The sequence below is a fragment of the Anneissia japonica genome, unplaced genomic scaffold (genome assembly GCF_011630105.1).
Source record: "Anneissia japonica isolate Jap-2015-1 unplaced genomic scaffold, ASM1163010v1 scaffold287963_len587249_cov193, whole genome shotgun sequence".
NCBI classification, from domain to species: domain Eukaryota; kingdom Metazoa; phylum Echinodermata; class Crinoidea; order Comatulida; family Comatulidae; genus Anneissia; species Anneissia japonica.
The window spans coordinates 298745-317160 of record NW_022750702.1 but is presented as its reverse complement, the minus strand read 5'-3'; the positions used below and the strand labels follow the sequence as shown (position 1 = coordinate 317160).

General features: G+C 36.4%; 1 protein-coding gene across 12 annotated transcripts in view; it reads right to left on the bottom strand.

The window, feature by feature from the left end:
• Positions 1 to 17248, bottom strand: part of LOC117121504 — a 37479-nt gene extending 20231 nt beyond the window's left edge. For 2 of the 12 annotated variants that reach the window (XM_033266717.1, XM_033266721.1), the window contains exons 1-2: positions 1323 to 1479; positions 724 to 844 (exon numbers count right to left, since the gene is read on the bottom strand). In XM_033266717.1, the coding sequence (XP_033122608.1) occupies positions 724 to 756 (33 nt within the window). In that variant the 5' untranslated portion in view covers positions 757 to 844; positions 1323 to 1479. Of the gene's footprint in view, positions 1 to 723; positions 845 to 964; positions 1115 to 1139; positions 1239 to 1322; positions 1480 to 1939; positions 2096 to 7796; positions 7894 to 12087; positions 12349 to 17043 lie in introns of those variants that run through there. The other 10 variants (XM_033266718.1, XM_033266722.1, XM_033266711.1 and 7 more) reach the window with 9 other exon arrangements.
• Positions 17249 to 18416: the final 1168 nt, after the last annotated feature.

Genomic DNA, 18416 nt, shown 5'->3' with positions numbered 1-18416 from the left:
GAGTGATTATTAACAAAATACATGAAACGATATTAAACATTATTAAAAACACAAAAACAGCATTGTATTGATCCACATTGTAGGTTATCTACTGTCTTCATCAACATATAAATATTCCACGCAAATTGTTGGCGTGGGTTGTACTAATTCGTTGTGTGCGATAAGTTTGTCTCCTTAACGCAATATATTTAATAATTATTATGACAGAAACGATGGTAAAATTAAACAACGTATCACACATTACTAATTGCTATTTACATATCGTGGGGAATGTCGTCATACATGTTGAGAAAATATTGCATAGCATTCAGAATTTAAGCACATGTCTACAAATAGTTACGCTAGATTACTCGTTTCAGCTGCGTAAATACCACTGTTTATTTCACATTTCAGTGTTTTTAAAACCTTTGTAATGTAAATAACATTTCAATTCAGCAAATTCTGCTATTTTTGAAACCAAAATTTCTGATTAAAATTTTCTGAAAAAAAAACAACAAAACAAAACAAAGAAAAAGCAACACACAATTAACGATCTGTTAAATTTAAATCATATACGGTAAACATTCGATATAGAAAGATTGACGTTTATGCAAGACGTCACACTTGCCGCGGAATACGCACATGACTAACATTTTTTACCATCACCGGCGATAAACCAGTTAACAACTGATATCCGTTTCGATATGAATAAAACAATCGGTTTCCTATAATCGATTCACTGACCTTATTCGATTGATTATGACTCGGACCAATCATACGCAACTGTCTTCCTTTTCCAGCATCACTACCTTGGATTAACGCACCAGCAGTCGGATGCTTCCTATTCAATATCGGCGTGTTCTGTCTGAAATGATAAGTCAACTTCCGCTATAAAGAGGATAAACAATCGATAGCCCGAAATATAACTATTAATATAAGTAGTATGCAAATGTTCCCGATCGTACACAAGTGAACATTTACCCACCACGTGTTTTAATCATCACTACATCGATATAGATCGATAGCGCGACAATAGATTGACATTAACAATACGGAGAGAATCGCGTGCTTCATCGCGATACAACCATCCTTTATTATGACGTGATAACGCCAAAAAATTCACGAAACACACCAGTTTCAGTTTCGATACGCGGACTGACCTCAAATCTACGATACAGCTTCTCTCGAGGCAACCAAGGCGGATCAATAGATTGAGTAAACAAACGTGTTACACGAGTACAAACAAGTCGGCCATGTTTTGTGAAATTGGCTCGAATGTGCCGTTTTCACAAAACGCTATACAACACCTCAATATAACAAATACAACTATTTAATTTTTATACCTAGGCGCCGGAGTTTTCAAGGCGATCCCTGATCACCGCACTCCGGAACACATCAAAGGTTGATACTAATCCGACCCAGCAATAGCAGCAGTTCGTAATAGCCGTTCAAATCATCTGGTAGAGCATCAAAAGACCTTACACTATTAACTAAACCGCGATCCAATTGCATAAGACATCGCGTTCAACTCAAGACATTCTCCATACAATCGCATCTGATTGGTCAATCCATCGTGTACGCGCGGTCGGCTCTCTTCTATATACGGTCCAATTTGTATAATACGTACGATTGTCTTTATAAAACAAAGCTTGCAGACAACATAAAAGGAAATATTAACTCATATAATGCAAATATGGTAACACTATCTAGTTGATAAAATATTATATATCGTATGCATTATTTGTGTTTTGATTATTTTATTGTGACTTAATAGCAATATACATGTTGTTAGTTTAACAATCCAAAAACAATCCTACGTATGCCTTTTACGGTGGGCGAATGCGACATTTTCTGTGCATTGTTCGTACGGTATGTTTTGCATACACCCTGACGCTATCTACTGCTCCCCGAATCGGAAATACGAACTTCCAATCGAAAACAAAACCATTCAATAACTTACCGAGTTTCTTCCGCGTCTGCTTTTGTTCGATATTGTTGAATGATATTTTAATCAATATAACATAAGAACATCTCAACAGAAAGTCAATCACAGGCGGTACTACTAGTTAACTAGATCAAAAAACGAAACATTAGCAACATCCAACCAAACTCGATCGCCTCAATTATTGTCACTGCGCTACATAACACCGACATTAAAGGAATAAAAGACAACCAGATGGCAGGCCTACCTACCGTACGTGTGAGACGAAATAAAAAATATGAGTGAATTTATGAAGGCCTATTTGAATATCTACCATATATCTCTCACACGACACGTTTTACATTGTGATCTGGTTAGCGTAGCGAGGGCGGGTTACCGTTCATTCAATAACTTACCGAGTTTCTTCCGCGTCTGCTTTTGTTCGATATTGTTGAATGATATTTTAATCAATATAACATAAGAACATCTCAACAGAAAGTCAATCACAGGCGGTACTACTAGTTAACTAGATCAAAAAACGAAACATTAGCAACATCCAACCAAACTCGATCGCCTCAATTATTGTCACTGCGCTACATAACACCGACATTAAAGGAATAAAAGACAACCAGATGGCAGGCCTACCTACCGTACGTGTGAGACGAAATAAAAAATATGAGTGAATTTATGAAGGCCTATTTGAATATCTACCATATATCTCTCACACGACACGTTTTACATTGTGATCTGGTTAGCGTAGCGAGGGCGGGTTACCGTTCATTTTAGTATTTATGCAGTTTGAAGATCATTATAAATGGGTGGTGAAGGTCCGTTAGGAGAGGGAGTTTGTGAAAGCCCTTGGGGAATCGATTTTTTTTTATTGGTGCTTTATTTTTAAATAGTATGTCCCGTATATAGGCCATAATAAGAAATGTGTCTAAGACGGAGAGGTCAGTTCTCACGGACGGAGAAGTCAGCTCTCCCCGCGGGACAGGCCATCTCACCTCGAACCCCAGTGACACTACTAATGTTTGAATTACTTACGTTGCATTAGGCCAAATAAAATTAATTGTTAGTTTCACGTTCAATTATTTTTTGATGAGGATATTTTGCTATTTGCTATCCTATCTATTAGGCTGATAAATAATAAAAATGTCTTAAAACGAATCTAATATACCGGTAATACATTCTAACATTTGCGTTTCCACATCTTCTTTGGCTTTCACATCAATCTTTCAAGTCACTATTATATTTTCCATGGAAAAATGATAGTAAATGTCTTAATGAGGGACCAGAATTTGATGATAACGGAACGTGAAACTAGCAAATTAAATAAATTTGGCCTTAATATTTATTTAACTATAGCTTGAAATGAGTACCTGTACACAAGTCTATCAATTATTTTTCTCACAAATTTCCAGACGCATCTATGTTCATATGTCCTTCGCGAAGACTTTTAAATTACCTCGTACAATACTTTTCATAGTAGAAAGTCAACAATTCAGCGTAAATGAATTATTTTCGATAGGGCTTACCGGTATGTCTTAATACACAAGAAATTACATGCTCTAGCCGATGTTCATTTAATTTCTATATTTTATAAGGCAGTGGGTCTATAATATTAATATATACCTATTTTTGAGGATCGGAGCCAAAGAAAATGGTATGCACTGGACTACCATTTATTGAAATTTGAGACATATATATAAATTAGGTCTATATTTTAAAATATGTGCATATGGGCGCGCGCGGGAATGCTGACATGACTGTGAATCTACGAAGTAAGTTATGCTTAGGCCTAATAGCGAATTATCATTTTGCGGCAACGTTAGTTTACTTGATATAAAAGCCCATCCCTATCTTCCTACCAAATATTTAGCTATATAACACACAATAGCCTGCTCGAATTGAAGAACATTTAGACCTAAGAATATGAACACTTGATTCAGGAAGTCACGTGACCACGATCAGACAATTAAAATGGCGAGTCAATAGAATACTGTAATTTGAAATACAAAACGTATTGTCGGTGTATATGTTGTCGTTTACCTACACACGCAATACAAAATTAATCATAATGCACGGCGACATACGGATTGCGGATTGCGCTAAAAACACACAAACGTATGCGAAAATAAGAAACATGTGTCGGCAATGATCGTTTATTTAGGAGTGGGGCGGTGGCGCTTTGGGTTCTGTTTGTCAGAGGGCTTGGCAGATAAAATGGGCTTCGGCATTGCAGGCTTGCGGTAGCCAATAGGATACAGGTCTGAGTCTAGTAAAGTAGGCCTAAGTGATCAAGAAGAAGACTCGTAACCGTTTATTAACTAAATTGGGTTGACGCCATGAACGAACACACGCTGCTCATCCAGTGTTTAGAGGATGTTACGCTCAATAAAATAATTTAAACCATAGGCCTAACGAGTTGTAGAAAAAAAAAAGATGAAATCATTTCTGTCAGCAGTTAAACAACAGCCCAATCGACTCATCGTCACGTATATTTCTACAGTAACACAGGTCAAAGCTTTATATGATACTACTACTATAAAGGCTTACTATAACAATACTACTAATAATAATAATTATAATTATATACAGTTATAAAAAAAATACTAATAATAATAACAATTCAAACAATCACCTACTACAAATAAGTACAGTATTTATAAAGTCTATCGTGAAGTCATCACTGTAAATCCCAATTAATAACCACAAATAATAATTTATACGTTTTTACTATTGAAGAATACTGATATGCCTTTAATACTAGTAATAATGGTGCCGTACAAATAATTATAATAAAATTGTTTGCTCACTTCGAAAATGGAGTAGGCCTAAAGTACACGGAATTGGGAAAAAATATGTCAAAACGACGCATGTCATCGTTAACGTGTTTATGGTACCGTTTCAATAGAAGGGTAACAGAAAAAAAAATAGAGTATAGTGTACTTACAAAATAATGAAAATGTGGATAACATCAAACAAAGAATAGTAACATATGTCTATTTTAACAGATAGACCTAACCATAATTGAATATTTCACAGAGCTGTAAACTCTACTCATACAGTCAAAAAATACAATTATAATAGGCTATATAATTATTGTATAAACATGGTAGTCTTTGTGTAAGGTGATATAATCGATATACAATTCCCATCACTCTAATCACTGGAAATGTAGGCCTACCGTATATCTAAAAAAAAAAAACTCAGACAGAGCGATCGTTGATGCGCGAGTGCTTGCGTAAAACAATCATAAAAGGGCATGTCAACCGCACACACTGTCCTGATGCATGTCCCTGCACCATGCCATGCGCCACGCGTGAATTAAAATGTGGTTGCGTGATTCCGACGGATTCGCTTAAGGCCAACTCAGACAGCGTCAACGTCTATCAGCAGATTACGTAGTGTCGTCAAGCGTTCGTGAATGCGAAGATGGATTCGGCGGGTGACTGTTTTACGCCACGTCGCCGTTACTTCCATCTTCGTTATCATATTTTATTATCACATCATATACAAGAAAATATAAACAAAATTACAATCACAAATAAAACTTAAAACAATGTATGTGGCGTGGGAGTACAAATAGATTAGCAAATAATATATTGAATAATGTTTCTCTGTTGGATTCCATTTTGAGTTAAATTTGATGCTTAATGTTTTAATAAAGTAGCCTATCAAATGCAATGTACGGTAGGTATTTACAGAACTGCATCAACCATCCTCTTATTAATCATAGCTTACTACTAGTAGGCCTACTAAGGTTCAACGAAAAATTGGGATTTTGAAAAACACAATAGTTATCATTATCATCATCATTTTCATAATCATCATTACCGTCATCATCATCATCATCATAACCATTCCACATCACCATAACGATTATATCAACATTAACGGTGATGTTAATGTTGATATAACAATTATATCAACATTAACATCGCCATTAGCATTTCATCATTATCGCCATCGTCACTGTCATCATCACCATCGACATTATTATAATCACCATCACCATTATCGTCGTCGTCTTATGACTTCGTATAATGTCTAGATCGCGTGTTTCCAATGACGTGTTAAAACTTTTTAGTTCCTAATTAGCCAACGAACCCCCAATCATGCGAATAATTACAAGAGCAAAGCGTGTGTTGTAAAATGCTACGCGTCTGCCAAATTCTAAATGATTCGATTTGTGCGAGTGTTGTCAGTACTAAGTACAGTACAGTATAAGAATACTAATAATACCCTTCACAATTACAGTTAAATAAAACCATTTTACAGAGTTCGTTTGAGTCCCCAAACGGAGGCCTATTTTTCTATGCAAACGTGTACTTGGGAAACCAAGTAAAGTCTCGAAAGAAATGCATGCTTGAGTTAATTATGAATCCGAAACTATGTTAGCCCCCATAATGAGCAATTATTCCATGATGAAAATATGGATTTTTAGACTACAAGACTAGGCAGCTTGGCTACCGTATAATAATTTCACCATAATCATCAAAATAAAGCTAGTATGGCGTCGCGTTACGTATCATCACAGTTCAATACAACGTTTGAATTTCGATGTTGGTTGATGAATAGGGCCTATTCATATTTCGTCACAAATACAACTAAGTCTATATTCCATTTTCTGATATAAACAAAGGATAAAAAATATTAACAAAATTTCAATTTTCCAAAATTCTTTCAAAGAAATGTGCTGTAATGATTTCAGTACGTAGGCTACGCGCAGTAATAACTCGGAAGACTTTCCATATTAACAGGTCCGGGGGCGAGAGAAGGTTACGAGATTTCGTCAAGTTATCTCGGGAAATTTTCACGGGCTCATGGTTTACAACGGCCAAAAACGGTAAAAACTTTTTATAAGACCGTACGGTAACGATGAATGTTCATACCGAAGTACTGTATTAGACCTACGATTAAGCCTACCATCCAAAATCGAAAGTGGACGCATGTCGCGAATGGCCGAAGGCCTACTATCGGCGTCAAGTACATTGTCTGCATATAAGTGTGAATTTCAAGTTCGAACATTCGAATTATAACACTTAGGCCTATGATCACACAATTATTGTAAAGGCCTTTGCAGGATTTGAAGTAGGCCTATAAGGTAAACGGTTTGATTCGTAGAACCTACTAAATTCATTTTTATAATTAGACCTAGGCCTATCTTGTCTATATACGAATATGGTGTGGCGAGACACCATGGTACGGTGGCCCATAAGTGTACTATGGCAAAGTATTTCCGTAAACCATCATACCATTTACAGAAGCAACCAATAACCAGTACGTATTCCGAACCAAGTATTTTAATATTTACTTTACCGTACGGTAGTAATTGGAGAAACGCAGACGGGCAGATACATGAATATTTAAGATGAAAATTAATTAACCGGCAGGCGCTATCGAAACGATAGATAAATGAGTTGTATTGAGTTACAAGACCATTATTATACCTCACAAGTTCATTTAGCCCAATTCAATTTATTGATGCCGATTGGAAATTTAAACATTTTGTGCTTTCAATTCGTTGACTGGTTGTGCATCCTCGGGAGTCGAGACGCACTCAGCGATTTGCATGAAATTGTCACTTAAATTTGTTTCACACTAGCATACAGAGCGTTTCGACGCAAACACAAAAAGAAACGCTACGTGCACCTATACGCAAGCCACCACGTCGATTTTCAGTGTGAACTGGTTGAAATTAGACGCGTACTGACACACAAACGCAAAAGCCTGACGAGCGCAAGACTCCTAACAGCGTCAATTCTATTCCTAAGCGTGAGTGAATCCGACATGATTTAATCGGAAGTCAGCAGGGCTATAAGTGCATTTGCGCGACGTGTGGTTTAACTCTGAACTGAGGATCGGACACTAACGCTTTCGGTAGATGCCTTACCTTTCGATCTGCTTGGCTGCCGGGGAGGAATCGTTGCAGTCCAACCGCAACATGACCCAGTTTACCGACACCAGATACTCAGTTGTGATTATTCAGCCTGTAAAATGAGCCAAAAAAATTGTTCGGTATATCATAATAAATACGGCCAAGTTACTAAGCAGGATTGTCTGTGCTTTTGATACTCAATACGCACATTGTTTTAGAATGTAAAAAGTAGGCCTATTATTCGATAAGAAAAATGCAACGGTCATAACTAGACTAAACACTGAGGTTTTAAGACACAGGGACGAGCAGAATTTCAAGACAAGCTGGCATATAGGGGATAAAAATAACAGTGCGCAGGGCCGGATGCAGAATTTTTTCAAACGGGGGAGGGGGGAACAAAATATTCAGAATAGATAAGTGAGTAGCGCTTATTTCAATATGTGTACTGAAATTTTTAATTTAGTGGCAAAACGGGAGGGGGGGGGGAGGCACATTCCCCGTGCCACATACTGGATCCACCCCCGGTGCGATTCATTCAAACATGCCCGGCCCGGGGCCTGGCCTGTGTTCCGGGTAAATCTTAACTTGCCAATTCTATTAGTACGACATAGGTCAACCAACCGTAATGTAAGAGACTAAATATAATTAGATAAACCATCCGAATAAGTCGGTTCTCGCACGCATTATGCTTGTTTAAATTAGTGTACCCTATCGAAGTAGGTTATGCCATTTTATACCTTGAATTCCAATAGGCCTAGTTTATGACGCCTCACTTCTTCCCAAAATAGTTGGCGAGACTATGTAATTAACGGTGCGTGACCAAAATAACAAAAAGTAGGCCTATATGAATGTGAATTCGTGTACATTATAATATAAAAACCGAAAGTACACTGATACATAGGCCTACTCCAAGTATTGAAATGTACGCCATCGTGTCGGGATTTAAGACACGATGGCGTGCATTTCGATACTTAGAGTAGGCCTATGTATTATACTACTGTATCTTATTTATAGGCCCCTACAGTATATACAACTATTTGGCAGCTCAGAAAAATCCGAATGGCTTTTACGTTAATCAATCTGTTAACGTTATCGCAAACCATCAATGGCAGGGTTAGGCTACGAGTGTGTGGCGGTTTACTGTCTGATTGACACGACGTGTCTGATGAACGATTATGATATGCTAATATTGTCTGATATCACATACATAGGTAAGATGGCGTCGAAATGCCTTTAAGCCTTTCCGATTAAATCGTCCGATAATCACAAAGATCTTACAATACACACAAATTTTTCTGAAACTTTTGCTCCGTTGCTGATGCTATATTTTCCGCATTTAGTAGGCCTACAGCCTCAACCGTACTCCTGATCGACTTTGTGCTAATTATTGCACGGACGGTTTAAATCCCCACTGTGTGCACAACATATTTATGGCGAACCAGAATCGAAAAGATTACATTCAAAACTTCATATTAATTAAGTTCGATATACATGTTAATTATTAATTGTTTGTGCGTATGAAGAGTTAAAACGTATGGGCAGTTGAGCATGCGCAGGATGTGCGACTGATTCGAATTACAGGTTCAATATCGTTTAATTTCCTGGGTAAATCGAAACAGATGGATATACCATGCGTACTGATCCCCGCAGATCGAAAAGCGAGTGAATTCAAATCCGAAATGAGATAAAATTCCGTGTTTGTTAATTCAATTCATTGGCTGCGAATTATCTCTCCCCTTCCGTGGTTTGTGAAAGGCCTACAATTATGGTATCATAAATAATAACTATAATAACTCGATCGCATCAAATAATGTCTGTGGATTCGTGGAAATCCCAATGTGTCACTGCCACCTTCCCGGCTGACCAGTGGTGGTATAACTTTGAATTTATCGAGCAAATAACAGTATTTATACAACTGCATATCATCCAATATCATAATCAAATAGAAATTTATACAGCTCGCTATGATGCAAACAAAGTGCTTAACGACTCGCAATTAATTGGCGCCTTATCATAATAAGAGTGGTAAATTTCATAACGCGTACCGGTATATTATGTTAAGATTTCATGCGCTTATCACATTTATTATATTATCCTGGTCATTAGAAGAAAAAGGAACATATAGTAAAACCTCTAATAGAAGCCCAATGAATGGGTTTAATCTCGAGAAGCCCATCTAGAAACGAATTCCCTCTCTTTACGTTGCTTGCAAAAATTAATCTTCAAAAAGAAGCCCCTCTCAAAAAGAAGCAAATGGGCTTCCAATCAAGATGGAGTTTTTTTTTGAGATATTATATTTTAAGCCTACATTCCGACGACAGTATCTTTGATGATTATAATATAGCGTGTCAGTATAAAAAATTATTTTATTAAAATAATTTAAAAAAAAACCCGCACATACCGGTAATGGAAATGGTACTTGGTTTTGGTCAAGTCCAGGAGTGGAAACTGGATTTGCCCGACGGGGCCCCGAGGTCTCAGAAGAGGGTGGGGGGAGATGTCCCTGAACAGAGCAAAGTGGGTAGGCCTATGGTCGGGCGTCGCTCAAAATCTTTCTAAAGTGAACCAGGGAAGCCGAAAAATATGACAATTTCGGGGTTTCAAAGATTTATTTAACAGATTTTGGAATGATAGTATGTAGAAAATATTTTTTTTTTCTCCCCGACGAATTGTTTTTTTCTCTCCCCGACTGAGGCGACGGTGCCCCCACCCCCTACCCCCGAAAAGAAGCCTATCTCAAGAAGCCCATCCAAATGGTCCCATAAAAAGAAGCCCGGGCTTCTATTCGAGGTTTTACGGTACCATAATATTGCAGCAGTAATTGCCACACTGGTAACTACAGGTACCCACTTACACCTCTGGATGGAGAGATACAACTTTCCAAGGGCAAGGGAAACTCCCATCATATAGGATCGAACCAAACCTTCCACTGAGAAAGGTGCCTCAGATGGTGTAGTTCCTATTAAGATACATTATTATTGAAGTGTAAAAAACTACTGTTGCTTTTATAGTCCTCGCTTAAGAAAAATGAAACTTTTTTTTCGCTCTCTTTAAGTTAATGAATGTTTTTGTTTTCTTTTCCCTTAATAAATTACTGTACCATATTGTCTTAGTAGTTTAGGCCTACGTGAAATTATAGCTATCTCCGTAAAAGACCTCTCACATAAACAATTGCGTTAAATTTGTTTTTTAATTCGATGTAAGAGACAAAAACATGATGAAACGTTAGCGTGCATGCGATGTCTGTGCCTTGACCCACTTATATTCATGATGGTTTAATAATGCATTCATATGTTCAATCGGCCTAGAGGCTGTCTCTTATACACATCTAGATGTGTATAAGAGACAGATATATATATATATATATATATTAATCATCAAAGAAATATATATACACACGTGGTGCCAAGGGGCGAAGGCCCAGAAACCGGAGCTTTTTTTGCACTTTCAAATGGCATAGGCCTATATTTAAATAAATGAAATACATTTTTGTAATTATCCAATGCAAAGGAGTAAGAGTTATAGTATGCAGGGCCTCTAAAGTAATGATGATCACTTCTTTTCAACAAAGGATTTCAAGACAGTTGTCAGCAACGCACAGTAAAAACACTGAAATTAAGTAAATTTTAACATAAATTTTGTAAAAAAACAACAAAGTAGAATTGTTTTTTTTTTCTGCTAGAAGTCAATCTTACAAATAGTCTACTACTATACAATAATAGTAATGTAATTGCTTAAATCACAAGGGGTTCGCTTGTCAAAGGGGTTTACTCAGGGGAGTTCGGGCGAACCCACAGGAGACACAACCGTTTCAGAATAGATAAATGAGTACGGTACGGTAGCACATAACATTGATTTGCATTGAAATTTTTTAAAATGTAGTGGCAAAACAGTGCTAACACACACGCACGCACAACCCCCACACATACACCACGATCCTTAATACTATCAGTTCCCGGATGATATCAATATTTAAAGCGATGAATAATAACGTCATGTATGTACATTCACAAACGAAATTTTGTCCTGAACATTCTCAGGAATTCGAAGTATTAGGCCTAATGTATCTAAATAGTCACAGTAAAGTTAGCCAGTGTTTGTTCGAGGAAAATGACCGCGAACCTCGAAATACGGTACGAAAAACAGAGAAGACAAAGCGTTATACGGGCTTCCGAAAGCCAGGCAACTGTATAGCAAAGAGGAAACGTATATGAATGGGTTGCGCGAAATGCCGACAACCATCGTATACAGGACAATTTGTATGGTTACCCTGATCAGTTAATTTACGATTACCATATTTTTATACCTTCTTGCGATCACGATAGCGGGTTCTCTTCTCTAGTCGTAGCTGGACCAAACGAAGCTAGCCAAACTGATTCTACTTACAGTATACTGTACTTTGATTGCGCATGTATCGATGCCGTGTACTGGTAGACGCCACCATATTCATATCACAAACGGGTATCAGCTAATGGTTCATGCAAAAAGTATACCCTCAGAGTGACCTTCCGGGTCGATTTGTCTTTTTTAAGAGGCCGGTAGAGCCAGGTAATCATTTACTGTATCCGAAAAGCGGACAAGTTTTCGATTTTGTTGCAGCGATAAATACAACAAAAATGTATACACCTAATTCCCCGGAGATTTTAAATAGTCATTACTTTGTATACACGTGTCAATAAAATCGAAAACATCACACGGTCAACTTCTATATTATATTAAATACGGTTACGCCAATTCACTGTAGGGGGTGGAAAACGTATTACACATTTAAAAGTTTATTAATGGTCAAAGGTAGAATAAAATTCTTACAAAATATTAAATAAAGACTGCAATATTGTTTCAACAAAGCGCACAGACGAATTCTTGCGACAGATTCGAGGCAGAGACAGCTGGTCGTTAATTGAGAACAATTACCTCGTATGGGCCTGTAGGCCTATATACCGTGGATTGAACATCACGGTGCGACTACTGCTGAATCATACGGACGGTACGCCGTCTGTCCGCCTGTCTACCCGCATAGCTGCCAGTCAATATACCACATCCAAGAAAGATTTAAAATAATATAAATACGTCTCAATATTTAAATGCGTGGTGGTACCTCCAAAGGTTGCAAAATGAATTTATGGTTGTGCGTATTTTTTAATAATGCGATGTATTTACTCCACTCATAAATCATGGACATTTTTATGCACATTATAGCTGAAATTGATTGATTTATATTATATTTCATTCAAGGAACCTGTTTATTAGACATTGCAGTCTTACAAGGCCCATTATGTTATACATTTTTAAGTCTGCTTCGTTGAGCCATTATTCTTTCCTCCATGGTTGAGCGAATCAGCAGGGTTTTTTTTACACATTCCAAGAGCCCTGGTACTAAAAGGACAGCATAATACAGTCCTGTATCGGTACACCCATGCCACAGCCCTATTGCAGGCCTACTTGCCACAATTATCTTGTATGGCGCGCACTGAGCACTATAAAAGGATTCTATTTCATAGATAAAACCAAATTAGGAGCCACGTTCTTATTGCATGATTTGAACTCAGCACCATGGAATTGGAAGGCAATTAATTAAGAATCGGACGATCGTACCATCAAGCTTTATAAACAAAAAATTAAAATAGAATAAATGTAACATAGCTAACTAACTGACTTTTGTGAAAAATGATTTAGGCCTAATTTAATAATATGTATTCGATTAAGTAATCAATAATTACAAATGAAATGAGTATAGGCCTAATAGCACCTTCTTTAGACTAACGAATTATTGATAAGACATATCAATATTAAAACAATTATCAATAAGATATTGAAATATGCCTATGGGTATTTTTGTATTTTTGTACAGGTTCGTATTATTTATTCAAACACTGTTGAAAATAAATGTGTTTCTTTTTTTAAGTGCTGGTAGTTTAACATTTGATTGACTAGTATTCAAACAAGTTGGTCTTTTGGTATTGTTACTTCAATGCAAGCTCAAAATACACGTAAAGACGACGTACAGTACATACCAGTGATGTATATATTAAAAACTTACGCAAATTGTTGATAAAGAATATTGTATGTAGGCCTACTTGGAATTTAATTAGCTCAAAGCAAAATGAATTAAAATAATTTTTTTTAAATATTAAAACGAAAACGACTGCCGTTAATCGCATAAACACTGTTTATTTCCACGCCGACGAACCACGAGGTAACGATGACTCCCATATGCAGGGACCGTCTCATAAGTTCCGATAAATACAGAAACCTGGGGAAAAACGATATCTGTTTGCACACGCGACCAAAACGAATCGTCACCATTATAGAATAATCATGACAGGATCCATTACATATGAAGCATTAACGTTAAGAGTTACAATTCGCAGTACTTGGCAAATAATGTTTAATTTTCATTAACCTTAAACTACGTTTTACGTCCCAGTAGAAGTCGGATCCATTGTTTGCAGTGGCCGACGTTTCATTGTTCGTGTGTGAAAGATTGTGTTTTTCCGGACAAAGATTAATTTCTATGCTCGAAGCCATCCCTTCCCAAAACCTGTCTCTTATACACATCTATATATAACCACTCGTCTGGTTCTAGTTAAAGAAAAAGTCAATTTTGATCATAATAATTATGTATATATTAAACATTTTTAGATTAAAATTAAAATAGAATTACAAAATTATATCCAAAAGCATAAGCAAACTTGTTTTCAAAGTAAAAAATAACAGTAATATAAAGTTACATGAAAAACTAAATAGGCCTATATACAGTAATACACAGAATGATAAACCACAACAATTTACTTAGACTATAAAGACTTAGGCCTACGTGAAAGTACATACAGCTTTAATACTTATAAGTCGTAAACATAAGATGAACACACACATGCGCGCGCACACAGTCGTATCCGTCCGGGCTTGGTCAGGCACACATGGATACCATGGAGAAAATATATATTCTAGGAGTTCGATGGTAACATCTAAAACGTAATATGTTATGCGCATGTGAGAACTTACAGTTGTCGTCTGAATCAATATAATCTAGGACGCAGTGAGGCCCGAAATACGCGCATGTCCCATAAACAAACATGCAGGGGCACGTACGCTTACGCTCTAACAAATCTTTTCACTAATTTGTTTTAAAACTATGGTTCTGATATACATATTTCGGAAATGTATAAGTCATACAGTTATGTTTATTCGCTTTCAGAAAAACAAAACATCTACATTTTAAAATGAATTTTATTAATTAGGCCTAGGCATATCCCGTAAATTCACTACCATAATCCATCATGTCGCTCGCCTTCATAAGAAGTCGGGAGTGCCACGTAAAAACGAAAGCCTGGAAATCAATTATCGTGATACGTTTTTTAACAGATAACATCAGGAGAAAATGCAAATGCGCATTGCTTTAAATATACTTCAGTTATTGTTTTTGAGTAGAAGTAGGTGTTCCATTGTCATAGTGTTAATAGTTTCTTTTTCTTTGTTCTAGGCATGCCCTTGTGAAGAAAATACCTCTTCTCAATGAGAAAGTGACGTTTAGGCCTCTCCAAAAAGAAATAAGGATTTTAGTGTTGCTCTCAAAACATTCTTTGTTCAAAAATATTCACAAAATAATATAGGTCTATAATAATAATACAAAGTCCAGGTCACATCCTGAAGAAAAATTCTAGGAAGAAGTTATATAGAGCGAGAAAAATTAGCATATGGAAGCGCGAATGTCCCACTAAAAAGATTTATAGGAATGATGTATTTGTTCTACAGTACTCGCAGGGTATTTGGGTGGGAATCGAACCGACGACCTCCTACTAATCACTTGACGCAAATCATCATCGGAATAAGCAACTGTTCCCAAATTAAACTTTCATTTCTAACATCCGTATCTAATTTCTAACCGTATTAACACTATTCCGCATTTTCCGCTCTTGTGACACACCTCTCCACCCCGTTTATTGACCATTATTGAGGGTTTACTACAAGACACCTTAGATCGATTACTGATCTTATTATAACTATTATGATGGCCTATAATTAGCCTACACAATTATTATATTAAAGATTTAATGGTTTTAAATTGATAAAGCATAAAATGCGCTGTAAAAAAAAGCATGGCGGTATAGAACTACGAAAGATAAAAGAAATAACATAATAAAGATGAAAGTTTCCAATAGCCAAAAACCGGAGTATGAGGATACGCCCTCGTCGCTAACCAGGTATTACTTTTCGAAGTATCAGTATTATTATAGGCCTAACTGTATAATTATTAATACAGTATAGGCCTATTGTTATTAATATTGCTGTAAACATTATTATTATTGAGTTAACTGTATAATTTATATTTTTTATAGTTTTATATTTATAGTTGTCTTGTAATTTTATCTGTGTGTATATTTTTGTGTATTTCTCGCTCTGGAAAGCAAATTTCATGTACTTATGCTTGTATGTGACAATAAATGGAATCTTGAATCTTGAATCTTAACTTCTTATAATTAGGCTATTCATGCTTAATTCTGGATTTTATCTATTTACTAAATAAATATGAATTTAAATTTGAACATAAATTATTATCAATATTAATTATTATTTATCTTATTATTATTATTATCCTTATCCCTATCAATTATCATTTTTTACTTGGATGTGCCGTTGAAATGCATTGAGCACCAAATCAATTAGTTATTTCGTCTGGAGAAAACATCGAGTCATGAATAAAAGTACAGCCAGCGCAATTTAGTACTTAGTTATACGATACCCCCGTGTTGTTGCTATTGCGACACGTGGTACTAAGTTATATCCCATACTTCTATCATGGCCCGACAGGACGTTCCCCCTACTGCGTTTCAACAATTTCAGATATAGTCAGATGGTTTTACGATCAGTCTCTTCAATCCATCAATCCATCCTCAATTTTGCGTCTTAAATCATTCATAGCCCATAATATTATTGTACAGCGGACATTGAGGAGTGACGTCACAGACAAACGAATAGAGGAAAAAACCCAGAAGGTTAGAAGTTACCGTGTAAATCCCAGAGGAAAAGAAAACTTGGTCGGCGGACCACCTCGAAAGTTCCGATACATTTCCAGTAATAGTATTTTTTTTAAATAATACTGCATTCGTCGATAATCATACACAGAATACAATGTAGTACTTTATAAGTTTTTCACACAAGCTTTCGCCAACAGTTTGAATATCAGACGAAGTTGTAGATGTTGCATTTAACCCCATAACATTATTATTAATTATAGATTCAACGAAAAGACAAAACTTACTTTGGTTGTAACCATGGGAGTTTTTCCATGAAGTTATAAAAGCTAACGAATGTTATGAGCGAGTCAACACGATACTCACTCGGTTCATGAAGGTATAATGCTCGGATGGTGTCAACATAAAAGCTTCAACTGTTACGCTTTTCTGTAGTACAATAATGATCAGTCAACCAGCCAGCTAGACGAGTATTGGCTAGCAACTGTTATCATGAATCTAAAACGAAAACGACTGCCGTTAATCGCATAAACACTGTTTATTTCCACGCCGACGAACCACGAGGTAACGATGACTCCCATATGCAGGGACCGTCTCATAAGTTCCGATAAATACAGAAACCTGGGGAAAAACGATATCTGTTTGCACACGCGACCAAAACGAATCGTCACCATTATAGAATAATCATGACAGGATCCATTACATATGAAGCATTAACGTTAAGAGTTACAATTCGCAGTACTTGGCAAATAATGTTTAATTTTCATTAACCTTAAACTACGTTTTACGTCCCAGTAGAAGTCGGATCCATTGTTTGCAGTGGCCGACGTTTCATTGTTCGTGTGTGAAAGATTGTGTTTTTCCGGACAAAGATTAATTTCTATGCTCGAAGCCATCCCTTCCCAAAACTCTTTATCAGATCGTTTTTTGTTTTGTTTCTCGATAAATGGAATGCACTAACCGAGGTGCGGTTGTGCATTTTTAGCGATCGAAATATATTGAAATACAAATACCAGTAATCATATTGTATCAATCATTAATTAGCAGTCCGTAAAAAATAATCGCTCATGTCTAAACAAAGTACACGCCTGTATGTCGAGAAGGCGGCGGCCGAGGACATTCTGGTTTATAAAGGGCTATTCTAACACATTATGTAGGCCAGAAATGTCGAGTAAATTAACCGATGGATGTTATGTTAGGCCCATAAAATGAGTTGCTCGTACAGCGTAATTGAACAGTGATTCATTGAGTATCAGATCAAATGAGGCCAAGTATAATATACAGCTCACTATTGGAGAGGTTCTCAAAATGAAGGACTCGTACTTCGTGATTCTTTATACCAACTTTTACTTCATTAAAATCCATTGTGTATTACAAACCGTGATAGTCTATCGGAGTCACAACAATATTAGACCTCAATGTATAGCCTCCTAAATTTTACGCCAAGGTAACGATAAAGGTAGCACTTTTCATTCTGCCGTCTTTTTTATAATTTATTATTTCCTGTATATTCATAGCACAATACAATTGATGTTGTTCGGTTATATTCTGCTGTGAGACTTAAATAAATCGCTTTATAGTTAACTTGATACGGTATAGAAAAATCAGTAATATTTACAGGCTAAAGATACACAATTTTAATTCTTAAATATAATCTTAT